We start from the raw sequence: 15,282 nt of genomic DNA on the forward strand, positions 1-15,282 counted from the left end.
GTCACATCACAATTGTCACATTGTGTCTTGTACATCAGCGCAGCTCGAAAAATATGCGAGATCCAACCTCTAGGGAGCTCGGGTCAAAAATAGTGACAAAGGGCCCGTCATCAAGCAATTATACACAAAAACAACGTCATGACCACTCCTGTCAAAATACAAAGCACTTTAGCATATAGGCGCTCTATGCCTAGAAAAAAAGGGCTTAGTGCCCACTCAATCTGGCCGATCAAATGTCAACTGCCAACCAACGGACTGTAACGTGCGAAAGGAACCACGTCAAAGCATGAAGCAGGATATAATTCGGCCATTTTGCTTGGTTGGGCCATGAAAAGATCCAGCCGCAATGTTCACAACTTTGACAAGAAGCTATTTCTAATAATAAAATAATCCATTTATTACTGTTAGCCGCGCGCTGTATGAAACTCTATGTTACATCCATATCATGCATCGAGAAACAGCGACCTATCAACCACTGGAAACCAGGCGCTCTTGTGATCAGATCATGCATATCCAAGTGAAGTCCTTTCCCTTATTTTCCAATCCTAATGGTATTAGGATATAGATACCGAAAGAGATATAAAATAGAGCTCGTTCACCCCCTGGATTAAGGATTCAGTAGGTTTCTGGCAGTCAGTCCTTGAAGTGCCCCGAAATTCCCTTGCCTTATTACATATCACTTTCTGGCTAAGGTGAGTCTCATTGCGGGAGAGAGATTCTTTCCATTCAATTAAGCAAGCAGGGCTAACCAACCTAGTCTACGAGCCATGTCCGGGCTAAAGAACTCTGGAAAGAAGGCGGTCGATGCCATCTTGAATCCACAAAAAATCGATGTTGCTTTCCAAAAGTTTACCAGACCGACCGTTGGGGCTGGCAAGACTATATTCCCGACTTCTCAACGAGACTTGAAAAATATTGGATTCCATTTCGACCTTGGCGACCACACCCGTCAGGTGCCCGACAATAGACCCAATGCGAAACCAGGCACTACCCGAACCAGCAATGTTATCAAGTGGCAAGCAGCTGCGCAAGCTGAGTCAAAGTCAATCAAGGACTGGATTAGAAAGAATGGACAGCACGCAGTGATTCAGACACTTGAGGTCCCAGAAGACGCCACCAAGGAGGAGTTTGAGGAAATCCTGAGAACGGCAGCAAACAAACTCTAAGGTACCTACCTTGTTAAGGTCTCAACATTCAACTGTTGTGGGCCTGGTCACGATGTGCAATCTGACCACGTGATTGGAATATGAATGGTATTATGGGACCATTTACTCAGCGCCTCTCCGTTTCTTTCCTGTTTTGATTATTTTCACCTATGCAATGTAGCCTAAATTGAAGTGTCGTTTGCAAATCGATGTATCCTAGACAGCATAAATTCAGATCATACAAGATCCCAAAAAGGGTAACCCAAAAGACGAGAGTATTCCCGGATGTCACGATGTCACGGACACACGAGGAAGGAAAAGAAAGAGCCTTTCTCTCGTTCAGGGGAAAGGAACCCATGTGGGTCCCGCATATCATTTGACAGTATTCCCAGGGAGATGGTGTTCCGATCGAAAATATCTTCACCGAGGGTCACTTTGGTAACAGTTGCGTCAGACGCGTGGCCAAAAAGTCTTTGCGCAATATCGACACAGCATCTCCTAGTTCGTAACTTGTCGCGATATACTGTAGCGCAATTTTCGATTCCACCAAAAAATTAAATAACAGTAGAATATACAATATGACATACTGTTATATGTGTTACTGAGTAAATTACCGATATAATGCTGTAATATACTGGTGCATGGGTGCTCAGCGGTTGGTGGGTAAACCCATGGGCGAGGTTCCAGACCAGTATCGGACATCACGTGAATGTAGTTAGCGGCTATGGAGCTTACCTCAATCCCTAGCAAGCTTCCACGGCGTCAACTGATAAAGTGAACCTGCATCAGGCAACATCTTCGTGACTGAATGTTTTTTTACTACTATTGTTTTTGAACAATGGTGAATTCCTTCCAGAGACTCGTCATTACTCGAAGTATATCATCCGCTCCCTGTCTGCGGAAACCGTTGGTCTGTTCCAGGCAGCCTGCCATGTCTGCTTCCTCCCGCAATCATCTATCCACCAGTCCACCAGCATTTCGTGAGGAATTCTTTCAAAATACATCACGAAGATGGATGTAGGTGAAGCTTATTATTGCTTTGATCGTAACCACTAAATTCCAGCTAGATTCAACGAGACCGACCGTTTGAACGAACGATACGTCAAGTTTCGGCCGACAGAGCTCCAACGGATCGCCGGCGAAGCAGTACAACAAGACTATTGCCCTTATATTACTAAGTTTGCAGAGGGAGGCTTCAACAAAGTGTTTCTTCTGCGAGCAAAGAATGGCCGTGAAGTGATCGCGCGAATTCCGACTCCTATTGCCGGGCCTCCTCATCATACAACCGCCAGTGAGGTGGCTACCATGGACTTTTTGCGATCTATCCTCAAACTTCCCGTACCGGAGGTCTTGGCTTATTCAGCATCATCGGACAATCCCATCGGAGCAGAGTATATTCTGATGGAGCGAGTGAAGGGAGAGAGTCTTTCTTCAAGGTGGTTATCTCTCACTACCGACGAGACGAAAGATATCATGACACAAATCGCAGATATGGAGAGGAAGATTTTTGATTTCCATTTTCCTGCGTATGGAAGCTTATATCACAAGAAGGACCTTGACGGGGAAACCCAGATACCAATCGTGGATGATTTCTGTATCGGCCCTGTGTCTGCTCGGCAGTTTTGGCATGGTGAACGAAGCAAACCCGAAATTGACCGTGGACCCTGTACGTTCCTCCCTTTCCCCCTTCCCCCTCTGTTCTTTTTTAGAAAAGTAATCCCCATGACCGGGACTGATTATTGTCAGGGCTTTCACCCGAGGACTGTGTTACGTCCGCGGCTCGCCGAGAGATGGCTGTCATTCAGCACCACGCCAAAGCTCAGCCTCGCCAAACTTTTCTTTTACCGACTAACCATGACATTCTTCCCTCTGAGCACACCTCGTTACTTTCGCGATTCCTACAATTGGCGCCTCATATAATCCGACCGGGTTCTTACAGTGTTCCGACGCTGAGACACCCCGATTTGAGTCTGAGCAACATTTTGTTGGCACCTGGATCAACCAAAATCATCAGTATCATCGATTGGCAGGATGCTGTGATATTCCCCCGCTTCATGCAAGTGGGTTATCCCGCATTCTGTGAGCACGATTCCTTCCAACCTCAAAGTATGCATATTCCATCTCTTCCCGATGATTTCGATGAGATGGGAATCGAACAACAGAGACAATGCAGAGCCGTCTTTCGCTTGGAAGAGGCCAACCTTTACTACACAGCCGCGACAGGCGTACACAATGAGGAACACATGGATTTGTTGAGACTTCCTCATCTCAGAATGCGGCAGTATCTTCTTCGCCAGACAGGGTATCCCTGGGACGCAGACGTAATCAACCTACGTGCTGCCTTAGTAGGTATCACGACTCCATCGGTATGGAGCAGCATCTCCTCGGCCGCTTGTCCAGTTGTGTTCAGCGATGAAGAACGAGAGGCTGCCATGGTGGAATCGCAAGAATGGAATGAGTCTGAACAGCTATTGTCCCAGGTTAGAGAACACCTCGATATAGATCTGGAAGGCGGTACCGAGCCAGACAACTTTGAGAGGGCGGTGGAGGGCAATCGAAAGTTTCGTATGGAAATGGTTCGGCAAGCAGAAGTGGACCAGCGGGAGTTATGTTGGCGAAACTGGCCGTATAAGGACGATGAGGATGACAGCATGCCTCCCGGGGATATCTAACTTTTGATGCGAATAAACTATGCTTAATGGGGAAGATTAGACATTTGTAAAATGCGATTCGCCGCAACACACAATTGCATTCTTGGGGCGAGCTGGATTATGCGCCATACTGAAAACCACCAGGACTTGAGTGAAGCTGCACTTGTCGCGGCAGATAATGCAGTTAACAGAAGCGCGGAAATGCTGGAAATCATTCTACGAAACCCAGCAGTAAAGTGGAAAGCAGACCAAACTCTGTCAGAGAATATTGTGACAAAAACTGTCAACGGAGTGTGCCAGAAAAGAGAGGAATGTGCAGCTATGCTATCAGATAATTTTTTCCAGGAAATGTTCGCAACAATGGAGGATACTGCGGTTTGAAAGATCCAAGCCCTAGGTGAAGTAGTTGGGAACGTTCAAGTTTTGGGTATAATGATCACGGCGGAGGAACTTATGAGACAAGGAAGAAGGCTGTAAAGAAAGCCTCATTAGGGGCATTTAACGTGCGGTTAAATATCAGTCGCTATATATGAGTTCACACATAGTCGTGCTTACCATTATCGAAAGGTCACATAATCCTAAAACGGTATAGCTCGGAGTTCATACCCTACATAGACATTATGTCGTTTATGAGCCCGAATCGGCCTGTCGAGACCACCCATCATATCAGTTGATTAAGCCAATGACCTACCGCTGTGCTACCCTGTTGGGAGCGGGATTCTATTACTAGATGACCTTGTCCAAAGGGCTGCGTAATAGGGCCATTAAATTAGAGTAATTTACCTATCAGGAGTTCTGCGCATTTATGCCTACTTCGTACCTTTTACCTCGCACTCGCACCTAGCCTTTTTCGAAATAGGGGTGGACTATAAAGGTGTTGAATCTCACATTGAAATAGCTCACCCTTTTCTCAAGATACTCGAGAATCCTTCAGCGTCGTTGCTCACAGACTCCGTGACTCCGACCTCAGCTTCCTTCAGAGCCTGTGCATCTCTCATATCTGCTGTTTTTAGCACCAGGAAACTTCTGAGAATCTAAGGCTTATCATTGTAAGTACCTTCTTCGATCACTCCCGTTCATTGGCTTACCTTTATATAATACCCAGTTCGAACCCCACGTCGCAAAATGAATGATCAGCTTGCCGCACGCAGTTCCTATACTCAAGATCAACCAACAAACCCGACGGGTGAAATTGAGGGAGCAATTCGGCTTAGTCATGTGGTTGAAGATAACCATGAGCTCAATACAGCGATGAATTGTTGTTGGCTTGCGGTTCAGGAGATTCCTCGTGATCATCCCGACTATACAGCGCGCCTAGACAGCCTCTGGAAACTGCTGAATGGTCGATACGAACAAACCAACAATGTCGATGACCTCAACGCAGCGATTGATTGTTGTCGGCTTGCGCTTCAGAGCACTGTTCATGATCATCCCGACTATACAGCGCGCCTAGACAGCCTCTGGAAACTGCTGAATGGTCGATACGAACAAACCAACAATGTCGATGACCTCAACGCAGCGATTGATTGTTGTCGGCTTGCGGCTCATAAGACCGCCCATGATCATCCCGATTGTACAGTGCGCCTAGACAGCCTAGTGGAAATGCTGAGCGATCGATACGAACAAACTGGAAATGTCGATGATATCAACGCAGCGATCAATTTTTGTTGGCTTGCGGCTCAGAAGACTGCCCATGATCATCCCGACTATGCAGTGCGCCTAGACAGCTTAGTGGAAATGCTGAGCGATCGATATGAACAAACTGGAAATGTCGATTATATCAACGCAGTGATCATTTTTTGTTGGCTTGCGGCTCAGAAGACTGCCCATGATCATCCCGACTATGCAGTGCGCCTAGACAGCCTAGTGGAAATGCTGAGCGATCGGTACGAACAAACTGGAAATGTCGATGATCTCAACGCAGCGATTGATTGTTATCGGCTTATGGTCCAGAGGACTGCTCATGATCATCCCGACTATACACCGCGCCTAGATAGCCTCTGGAAACTGCTGAATGATCGATACGAACAAACCAACAATATCGATGATCTCAACGCGGCGATTGATCGTTATCAGTTTGCGGTTCAGAAGACTCCTCGTGGTCATTCCGAATATTTAGCCCGCCTAGATATTATGGCGGGCCTGTTCCACTCGCGATTCGTATCTACAGCATCTTTGCCTGACCTTCATCGTGCAATTGCACTCATTTGTACCGCAATCATGGCCACAAATGACGACGCTAGTACTGTAGAGCGCTGCTTCGAACTCGGGAGAGAGCTTGAAATACTATTTGACGCTCAACAAAACATCACCTATCTTGACATGGGGATTGAGTTCTGTTTCCGAGCGCTCGAGGCCACCACTGAAAACTCTTGTTTTCTAGATCGCTTGGTCGACCTCGCTCACAAGTTTGGAATACGATACGACAAATTGGCAGAGATAAAAGATCTCCAAATGAAGGTGCTACTACATCAAGAGGTTCTTAACGCTGTTGGTGATCAAGATCAACATCAATTACGGGCAGAGTGCCTACTCAACCTCGGCAATACCCTGGAATCCCGATATATCGGAGAGCGTCCTGACCTCCAGGGAGCGATCACCCTAGTTTGCGATGCAATCAACGTGGGGGCCAACGATCCTAACCATCCTTTGCTTCGATGAGCTCGGGACCAAGGTCGGACTTCTATGAAGCCATTACATGGTCTTATAAAGCGGTCGAGTGGGATACTCTTATTTCACATCATGGAGAGGTTTTTCGCAACCTCGCAAACATTCTCACACTTCGATATGTGAGAACACACCAGACCAATGATTCTAAAGCAGCAGCCAAGTGGGCGGGAGAAGCAGTTCAGAAGGAGCATTATCTTCTTTTCAAGAGTGTCCGCACGGAATCCTGGGGCGAGAATGGATGTCGATGGTCGAGCAATAGCTTTTAGGTGGCTGAGGGATGTATTGAATGAAATTAAAATTCGTTGCTTCTGACAAGCTGGCCTTACACGTCGTTTTAGTTATATGTATTTTCGCTTACGGGTTGCTAGATTCAGCGGTGATCATACCCTCATACAATTGCCTCTATCTCAAATTTCTCGGTCGGTGATTAATTCCATGGATTTCAGTTGAGATATACCGACCTAGAACGGCACGGAGATCGCTAGCCGACTGAAGGACTGAGCCACCCGGACAAGTAATAGGGCAATCAGAAAGGCACCGCCGCAAACCACTGGCTGTATGATGTCGAGGAGTACCTACGCCGCTGAATGGTGAACGTCTGCGGAGACGACGATGCGTATAAACTAGCGTTTGCCGCTGGGTTGCTAACCGGAGACGCCTATATCAAATGGAGAACTGCCAACCAACAAGTGGACGCCGGGCTTTATGAACGAGGGAGCCGGATGCCATAGACTTGACGGCCATACGGAACACGAGAACGTGTTACAACTATGGCAAAACATATCCAGCGCGAGTGTAAGCAAAGGGTCATAAGGAGGGAAAAGGCCAGGGTCAGTAAGCTAAGGCGAGCTTACTAACCCACTTTCTAAAACCCACCCCCCTGAGATAGCGAACGACCACTGGCTTGGTATCCCACGGGAAACGACAGTTGAGAAGAGCCACGATGATGCTGAATGCCCTTGGCGAGGACTTGAACTTCTTCGACAGCTTCCTCCAGCGATCTGGCGCAGTAGGGAAGCCAATTGCCACCCACATGCTGTTAGATTGTGGAGCAAGTCACGCGTTTGTATTGCTTAACATACCTACTACTGGGTGTCAACTAAAAGGAAGAGTAAGTGACACCAAAAAAAAAACAAGAGAAAGTGGTTGGAGCAGGTTAAACATCGATGACATAGTTAGCCCAGCAAGAGTTCAGGTCGTCGCCAGGACTGGCTGAAGCAGCTTCCTCCTGACGACGGATGGACTCGAGCCCGCTCAAATTCTGTTGGATGAGCCGAACGTCCAACTGCATTTGCGCCAAGTCACGGCTGAGATTCTCTGGAAGGCAGATGAAGTGTGTTGTGCTACAACAGGGAAAAGGGACAAAGGGAGAAAGGGCGAGAAGTGCTTATAAAACAACGCCAAGCAGCACCGCTGCGTCTTAGCATCGCCACACGGAGGTTGCTTATAATTCAGGGGGCGAGAACGGGGGAGCCGTAGTGATTTGGACCCATAGGCAAGAAAATAGTCCCATTCTCCGTCGGGATTCGTAACGCTTAACGCCCACGGTTCCTTCCCACGGCTGTCCCTAGTCTCATACGCATGAATGGTGGGGCAAGAAAGATCCCCATTCGTAGAAGGGATGTTGGGGGCAGTTTGATCGAACTCTTCGGGCATATGGATTCCTTCGTGGGACCGGTTTGATAGATCAATCCCTTTCGGTCTTCCGTGAATCATAGCCAGCAGTTACCCAGCAGGTACAGGTCAGCCACGCGAAGCCGACATAATCTCGGGTCCTGATCATCGCAATCCCGGTGCTGGAGCACCATCGCCCTAGTTACAGTCACAAATATAACCATATCATCATCCCACCAACCGGGTCTTTGTATAGTGATTTCGGTGGAGTCGTGATGCAGTCCGCTATGCGGCGTTCTCGCATGTGATCATCGCCTGAACGCCCACAGCGGACGGAGGACACATGAGGCATTTCTGCCATTGGTCAGATTCAGACACCGCATGCACGTCGACAAGTCATCGCCTCGTCTTAAGACTGAGACACGGCTCCTGTGTTGGCCGTCGGATAGGAATGGAACATATGAGGCAATTCTGTCATTGGTGTTCACGTTGCGCTGAATAGGTGCAGAAATTCCAACACGTCATCGTCCTCGGCTCGGAAATGAGACAGCTCCTGTGTGGACCTTCGAATCAAGAAATGCTTTCGAGGGTTGGGCCGGGGCACACATAGCCAACAGCCAATGGCCCAGTAGAAAATTTTGGGGAGTGCCCAATCCAGGCGGGCGAGGGTATGCCACTGGTCATCTCGCACCCTCTAGGAAAGATCAGCGACTTATGCTCGCCATATCGACCAAGTCGGTGGACGCCAGCGTCCCTTGCAAGCGACATGAGTGGGGAGAGAAGGGGGCTGAGCACTCGTTTTGGGGAACGGTCATTTCCGAGATGGAAGGGTTCAGAGCGGTGGCGTCCGACCTCAGGGTGACAGAGGCGTAAGGACGTGGGAAGGAGACGTCGTCGAGCGACGTACCGGCGGGATTATATAGTCGACGAAGGGACATGAAGGCGGAGAAGCGTGGCAGTTCCCGATGGGGGATAGTGCGAGAAGCCATCCCCGATCGGGGGAACGCTAAACCACTCCGGGCTCTCGCTGGACGGGCGCTAAACCCGAACGGTGCGGTTGCCGAAAACGGCGGTCCTCTGGTAAATACGAATTGTACTTTCGAATAAGCCAGTACGCGCTTGATTGATCACTGAACGAGGGGTACCAAAGAAAACAAGCCCCGACCTTTTAATATTAGCATCGAACGTCATCTCTTTCAGGGATCAACAATGAAACCTACGTCGGGTCTTTTATCTCGAAATATGCTTGTTTCTCTGACGCGTTGATCAAAGCCTATCCATCTTGTAAGTAGCAGTACCCATACATTTTCAACCTGACTCACCTGTTTGACCAAGACCCCTCCTAAGCCTTGGCACAAAAATATTATCTTTGTATCCTGCTTTTCTCAGGCTCTGAATGGAAGGTTACTTCTAGAAGGTTCAGGAACTCACCTTCAAAGAACATCTAGATTTGCACAATTGCTGCAGCAAGACATTCGATTCTTCTTGAACGCCTTGTGTACTGCTGCCAAAAGTGCGAAAGAGTCATACTCGTATACAGTAGCGACCGCTATCGCCTTCCATGTCAGAGACACAGAGAGACTGTTTCAAACCCTAATCATGTGATATGCTAATCCAGATATGAGCAGCGTGTAATTAGTCTGTTTTGTCGCGAACCAGGTAATAAATACCATCATCCATAGATACCAGTATGGAATATACAGTAATTTACTCAGCTATTCCCAGCCTGGAAGGTTCCATGCAAACACTGCAAACAAAGCGGTCTTCGAATAGGCAATCTGTCAACAGTTCCTCTCTGTATGTATCTCGCAGTTTACGTGCAATTTTGCAGCAAATCAGGATGATAGTGCCGGAGCTAGGGACAGTTGCATCGCAACGCTGTCTGCTTTTCCATTTGGCCTTTTACGGTACAAACTAGTCAGCCCTGAGACCATTCCTCGAATACAGCTATGGCCATATCTGGATTAGCCTGTCATGTGATACAGATTTCAGCGAAAGTCTTTGTGTTTTCAACATGGGGAGGGTCCTGGTCCTGATCAAGTGATAAATAACACTAGTACAGAAAATACAAAGCTTTAGAAGCCTAGGTGACTGGAAGATTCGATGCAAAACAAGCAAACCTGGAGGTTCTTAATCGGGTAACATGTTGGTCACATCCATCTCCACTATACGAAAATGATTGGATATGAGGCAATATTGCTTCAGCCTCACTTTTCCACCCCGCTGCTCCTCAACTCGAGCATTCATTTCCAACACTTCAACATCATCATAATATGACCTTTTCCATATTTCTTAGCGGATTCATAAAGAGGCCTTGAAGAGAAACAATAAAATAATCTATCATGGCTACTGGCAAAATCCTGTGTCATGACGATTACGCTGTTGGATGGATATGCGCCTTGCCAGTGGAGATGGCGGCAGCGAAGCTTATGCTAGACGAAATACACGATCCTCTCCCTCGCCCACGCGCGGACCAAAATAACTACATTTTGGGGAACATTGGGGAACACAATATCGTTATTGCGAGTTTGCCTAGTGGCGCATATGGTACTGTGTCCGCTGCAACGGTGGCGATGCAGGTGCTCTCAAGTTTCCCCTCTATTCGGTTCGGTCTGATGGTCGGTATCGGTGGTGGTGTACCAAGCAACAAGGCAGACATTCGACTCGGCGATATTGTGGTGAGCCGGCCGACGGATACATCCGGGGGGGTGATCCAGTACGACCTTGGAAAGATATTAAGCGATGGTCACTTCCAGCGGACAGGGATGTTAAATCGGCCACCTAAAGCTCTGCTAACCGCCCTCTCCACATTACAAGCCCACCATCTCACAGAGGACAGCCGAGTCCCCGAATTTACCTCCAGCGCCCAAGCGAAAGCGACCGGCCGAAAAGCTGCAACCTTTACACGCCCAACTCAGATCGATCGTTTATACCAAGCAGAATATGACCATGGTGACTGTGCCACTTGTATAAACTGCGACCAGTCAAAACTCTGCGCACGACCTTCACGCGGTCATGATGATCCGGAGATTTACTATGGGCTGATCGCGTCTGCCAACCAGGTGGTGGAAGATGGCCGGCGGCGAGATCAGCTAGCCCAGGAATTGGGGGTTTATTGTGTCGAAATGGAAGCGGCAGGGCTGATGAACGACTTTCCTTGTCTAGTCATTCGGGGCATCTGTGACTATTCCGATTCACATAAGAATAAAGAATGGCAAGGATATGCGGCAATGGTGGCGGCGGCTTATGCCAAAGAGCTCCTCTTGGTGGTTCCGATCGATCAGATCGATAATACCCCAACAGCACGAGACACTCTGGCAGAATATGGTAAGAGACAAGAGCTGAAAACTGTCAAGATCTCGGCTCCTGACAAAGAGCACACGGCCTTAGCTTTTAATAGCGGTGGAGGGGCACAGACCAACAATGTCAATCGTGGCAGTGGTCAGCAAATCAACAACAATGCTTATGTCGGAACCCAAAATTTCCATTCCGGTAAGGGGTAGCTATCCTGCACAGCTGATTTCCTTCGATCCGAAGTTTGGTGGCCCAGTGTGGCGGCAGTCATCGGCTATATCACTTCCATTATCTCCTATATCTCAACTTCATTTCGTGTTTACTAGTTTTCATCCCCAATTTATGTTTTTCTACGTCATTTACACTCTCGGCCTTTTTAGCAAGCTTGAATTCCCCTCAACGCTACAACTTGAAAACAATCTGAACTAACCGTTATTGGTAGTGACCTTCAAGCACAAAGAAGACTTTAGTTTTCGGGGACCCGTTGGCGTCCATCTCGGTCAAGTGCGTTCCATCACCTCTGAACTCTTCGTCGGTCGTGGCAACGAGCTTGATGAGATCGGGAAAGCTCTACATCCTGATCCTAAGGCTCAAAAACAACGGCGCCTAGTTCTAGGCGGTATGGGTGGTATTGGCAAGACCCAGCTTGCGATCGCTTACGCAGAGTCCGGCCGTGGATCTTATACCTCAGTGTTCTGGCTGAATGCAGTGTCTGAAGCTTCATTGAAAGGCAGTTTTCGATTGATAGCCAGCACAATCTTCGACGTTGAGGACCCGGGGGTGCTAGAGGACAAAGAGGTTGTGAGACGTGTACAACAATGGCTATCTAACCCAAAGAATACCGGATGGTTGTTAATATTTGATAACTATGATGACCCCGACCAGTTTCGGATTGACAACTATTACCCCCCAGCTTCTCATGGGGCTATTGTGGTCACCTCTCGACGGCCAGATGACGTTTCTGGGAGCACTCTTGACATAAAGCCGCTCCAGAATATAGAAGATAGCATCGCCATCCTACACACACGATCAAAACGAGAGAATATTCAATCAGGTGTGCTTCACACGTGAAACCAAACATATCTGGGATCCACTAATCACCACTGTTAGATCCTAATGCAAAGCGCCTCGCAGAACGACTTGCGGGTCTTCCTCTCGCTTTGGCTACCGCCGGTACATTTCTTCACCGTAGCAAGTTCACGTTCGAACGCTACCTTCACGAGTACGAGAGACGTTGGAACATTAACCCTCGCTCGCCTGTCAAGCTCAACGAGTATGAGGAGCGTACACTCTACACGACCTGGGATATATCATACTCTCGTCTAGAAAATCAAGATCCGGAAGCGGCGAAAATGCTGAAATTACTGGCCTACTTCGATAACCAAACTCTTTGGTACGAGCTTTTTCATGCTGGACTTACGGACAGTTCTCCTGAGTGGCTTGGTGGAGTGATCACAGATGACGTGAACTTCGATGGAGTGATGGGAGTCCTGACCGGATATTATTTCCTGGATACTCAACAGACATCTGGGTCATGGAGCATGCATAATTGCGTGCACGACTGGACATTGGCAGCACTCAATGAGGATATCGACGCAACGTATTACTGGTATGCCTTTGACTGCATTTCTGCGTCTATGAACGATAACGACAAGAATGATTTTGCAAAGCTCTCTTACTTTCCCTTGGCTGCTCATGCCACGCGGCTAGTACAGCAGCGCCTGTGCCAGAACGACGTTATATATGACATTACGCCTCGTCGACTCGGCCAAGCTTCACTGATTGCCAACCTACTTCGAGAGCAAGTACTTCTTCTTGCTGCGGAGCAGATGTACCAACGGGCGCTAGCTGGGAAGGAGAAAGAGCTCGGACCGGACCACACGTCGACCCTAGACACCGTCCATAATCTCGGGATTCTATATTTGAAGCAAGGCAAGCTGGACCAGGCCGAGCAGATGTACCAGCGGGCACTAGCTGGGAACGAGAAAGCGCTCGGAGCGGACCACACGTCAACCCTCGACACTGTCAACAATCTCGGGGTTCTATATCGGGACCAAGGGAAGCTAGACCAGGCGGAGCAGATGTACCAGCGGGCGCTAGCTGGGCGCGAGAAAGCGCTCGGAGCGGACCACACGTCGACCCTCCAGACTGTCACCTGCCTCGGGGTTCTATATTGGAACCAAGGCAAGCTAGACCAGGCGGAGCAGATGTACCAGCGGGCACTAGCTGGGAACGAGAAAGCGCTCGGAGCGGACCACATGTTGACCCTCCGGACTGTCAACAATCTCGGGATTCTATATTGGAACCAAGGCAAGCTAGACCAGGCGGAGCAGATGTACCAGCGGGCACTAGCTGGGAACGAGAAAGCGCTCGGAGCGGACCACACGTCAACCCTCGACACTGTCACCTGCCTCGGGATTCTATATTGGAACCAAGGCAAGCTAGATCAGGCGGAGCAGATGTACCAGCGGGCACTAGCTGGGAACGAGAAAGCGCTCGGAGCGGACCACATGTTGACCCTCCGGACTGTCAACAATCTCGGGATTCTATATCTGGACCAAGGCAAGCTGGACCAGGCGGAGCAGATGCACCAGCGGGCACTAGCTGGGAACGAGAAAGCGCTCGGAGCGGACCACACGTCAACCCTCGACACTGTCACCTGCCTCGGGATTCTATATTGGAACCAAGGCAAGCTAGACCAGGCGGAGCAGATGTACCAGCGGGCACTAGCTGGGAACGAGAAAGCGCTCGGAGCGGACCACACGTCGACCCTCGAGACTGTCAACAATCTCGGGATTCTATATGGGGACCAAGGCAAGCTAGACCAGGCGGAGCAGATGTACCAGCGGGCACTAGCTGGGAACGAGAAAGCGCTCGGAGCGGACCACACGTCGACCCTCCGGACTGTCAACAATCTCGGGATTCTATATTGGAACCAAGGCAAGCTGGACCAGGCGGAGCAGATGTACCAGCGGGCGCTAGCTGGACGCGAGAAAGTGCTCGGAGCGGACCACGCGTCGACCCTCAACACTGTCACCTGCCTCGGGATTCTATATTGGAACCAAGGCAAGCTGGACCAGGCGGAGCAGATGCACCAGCGAGCGCTAGCTGGACGCGAGAAAGCGCTCGGAGCAGACCATACGTCGACTCTCGAGTCTGTCGACAATCTCGGGGTTCTATATCGGTTGCAAGGCAAGCTGGACCAGGCGGAGCAGATGCACCAGCGGGCACTAGCTGGGTTCGAGAAAGCGCTCGGAGCGGACCATACGTCGACTCTCGAGACTGTCAACAATCTCGGGGTTCTATATCGGTTGCAAGGCAAGCTAGACCAGGCGGAGCAGATGCACCAGCGGGCGCTAGCTGGACGCGAGAAAGCGCTCGGAGCGGACCATACGTCGACTCTCGAGACTGTCGACAATCTCGGGGTTCTATATCGGTTGCAAGGCAAGCTGGACCAGGCGGAGCAGATGCACCAGCGGGCACTAGCTGGGTTCGAGAAAGCGCTCGGAGCGGACCATACGTCGACTCTCGAGACTGTCAACAATCTCGGGGTTCTATATCGGTTGCAAGGCAAGCTGGACCAGGCGGAGCAGATGCACCAGCGGGCGCTAGCTGGACGCGAGAAAGCGCTCGGAGCGGACCATACGTCGACTCTCGAGTCTGTCGACAATCTCGGGGTTCTATATCGGTTGCAAGGCAAGCTGGACCAGGCGGAGCAGATGCACCAGCGGGCACTAGCTGGGTTCGAGAAAGCGCTCGGAGCGGACCATACGTCGACTCTCGAGTCTGTCGACAATCTCGGGGTTCTATATCGGTTGCAAGGCAAGCTGGACCAGGCGGAGCAGATGTATCACCGGGCGAGGCTAGGGAAGGAGACGAGGAAAACTGCTAATTCCTTCTTTAAATAA

General features: G+C 49.5%; 6 protein-coding genes across 6 annotated transcripts; 4 read left to right on the forward strand and 2 right to left on the reverse strand.

The window, feature by feature from the left end:
- Positions 1 to 548: 548 nt before the first annotated feature.
- Positions 549 to 1,166, forward strand: N7471_013370 (uncharacterized protein; the record flags this gene model as incomplete). The annotated part of the gene is made up of 3 exons (XM_057286089.1): positions 549 to 551; positions 634 to 692; positions 758 to 1,166. The coding sequence occupies 3 exons, from the start codon at positions 549 to 551 to the stop codon at positions 1,164 to 1,166; spliced, it is 471 nt and encodes a 156-aa protein (XP_057129414.1).
- A 743-nt stretch (positions 1,167 to 1,909) lies between these two features.
- N7471_013371 (Mitochondria protein Fmp29) lies at positions 1,910 to 4,021 on the forward strand. Its single transcript, XM_057286090.1, has 3 exons — positions 1,910 to 2,162; positions 2,213 to 2,811; positions 2,892 to 4,021. The coding sequence occupies exons 1-3, from the start codon at positions 1,984 to 1,986 to the stop codon at positions 3,815 to 3,817; spliced, it is 1,704 nt and encodes a 567-aa protein (XP_057129415.1). The 5' UTR covers positions 1,910 to 1,983; the 3' UTR covers positions 3,818 to 4,021.
- Positions 4,022 to 4,921: 900 nt separating this feature from the next.
- N7471_013372 (uncharacterized protein) lies at positions 4,922 to 6,457 on the forward strand (the record flags this gene model as incomplete). Its single annotated transcript, XM_057286091.1, has 1 exon — positions 4,922 to 6,457. The coding sequence occupies one exon, from the start codon at positions 4,922 to 4,924 to the stop codon at positions 6,455 to 6,457; it is 1,536 nt and encodes a 511-aa protein (XP_057129416.1).
- Positions 6,458 to 7,331: 874 nt separating this feature from the next.
- On the reverse strand, positions 7,332 to 7,757 carry N7471_013373 (uncharacterized protein; the record flags this gene model as incomplete). The annotated part of the gene is made up of 2 exons (XM_057286092.1): positions 7,332 to 7,502; positions 7,629 to 7,757. 2 exons carry the CDS (start codon positions 7,755 to 7,757, stop codon positions 7,332 to 7,334), a joined length of 300 nt encoding a protein of 99 aa, XP_057129417.1.
- A 1,027-nt stretch (positions 7,758 to 8,784) lies between these two features.
- Positions 8,785 to 9,018, reverse strand: N7471_013374 (uncharacterized protein; the record flags this gene model as incomplete). Its single annotated transcript, XM_057286093.1, has 1 exon — positions 8,785 to 9,018. One exon carries the CDS (start codon positions 9,016 to 9,018, stop codon positions 8,785 to 8,787), a length of 234 nt encoding a protein of 77 aa, XP_057129418.1.
- A 2,385-nt stretch (positions 9,019 to 11,403) lies between these two features.
- On the forward strand, positions 11,404 to 15,282 carry N7471_013375 (uncharacterized protein; the record flags this gene model as incomplete). Its single annotated transcript, XM_057286094.1, has 3 exons — positions 11,404 to 11,572; positions 11,817 to 12,428; positions 12,485 to 15,282. Coding segments are annotated over 3 exons (3,579 nt in total), but the record flags the coding sequence as incomplete, so codon positions are not given.

Source organism: Penicillium samsonianum (genome assembly GCF_028829775.1).
Source record: "Penicillium samsonianum strain IBT 33392 chromosome Unknown utg000009l_segment0_segment0, whole genome shotgun sequence".
Taxonomy (NCBI): Eukaryota; Fungi; Ascomycota; class Eurotiomycetes; order Eurotiales; family Aspergillaceae; genus Penicillium; species Penicillium samsonianum.

Bases quoted from the DNA above. Each gene is read 5' to 3' on its own strand.
- N7471_013371 (XM_057286090.1), top strand. From the start codon at position 1,984: ATGGTGAATTCCTTCCAGAGACTCGTCATTACTCGAAGTATATCATCC. The intron at 2,163-2,212 runs GTAGGTGAAGCT...AATTCCAGCTAG, and splicing joins AATACATCACGAAGATGGAT to ATTCAACGAGACCGACCGTT. The intron at 2,812-2,891 runs GTACGTTCCTCC...GATTATTGTCAG, and splicing joins CGAAATTGACCGTGGACCCT to GGCTTTCACCCGAGGACTGT.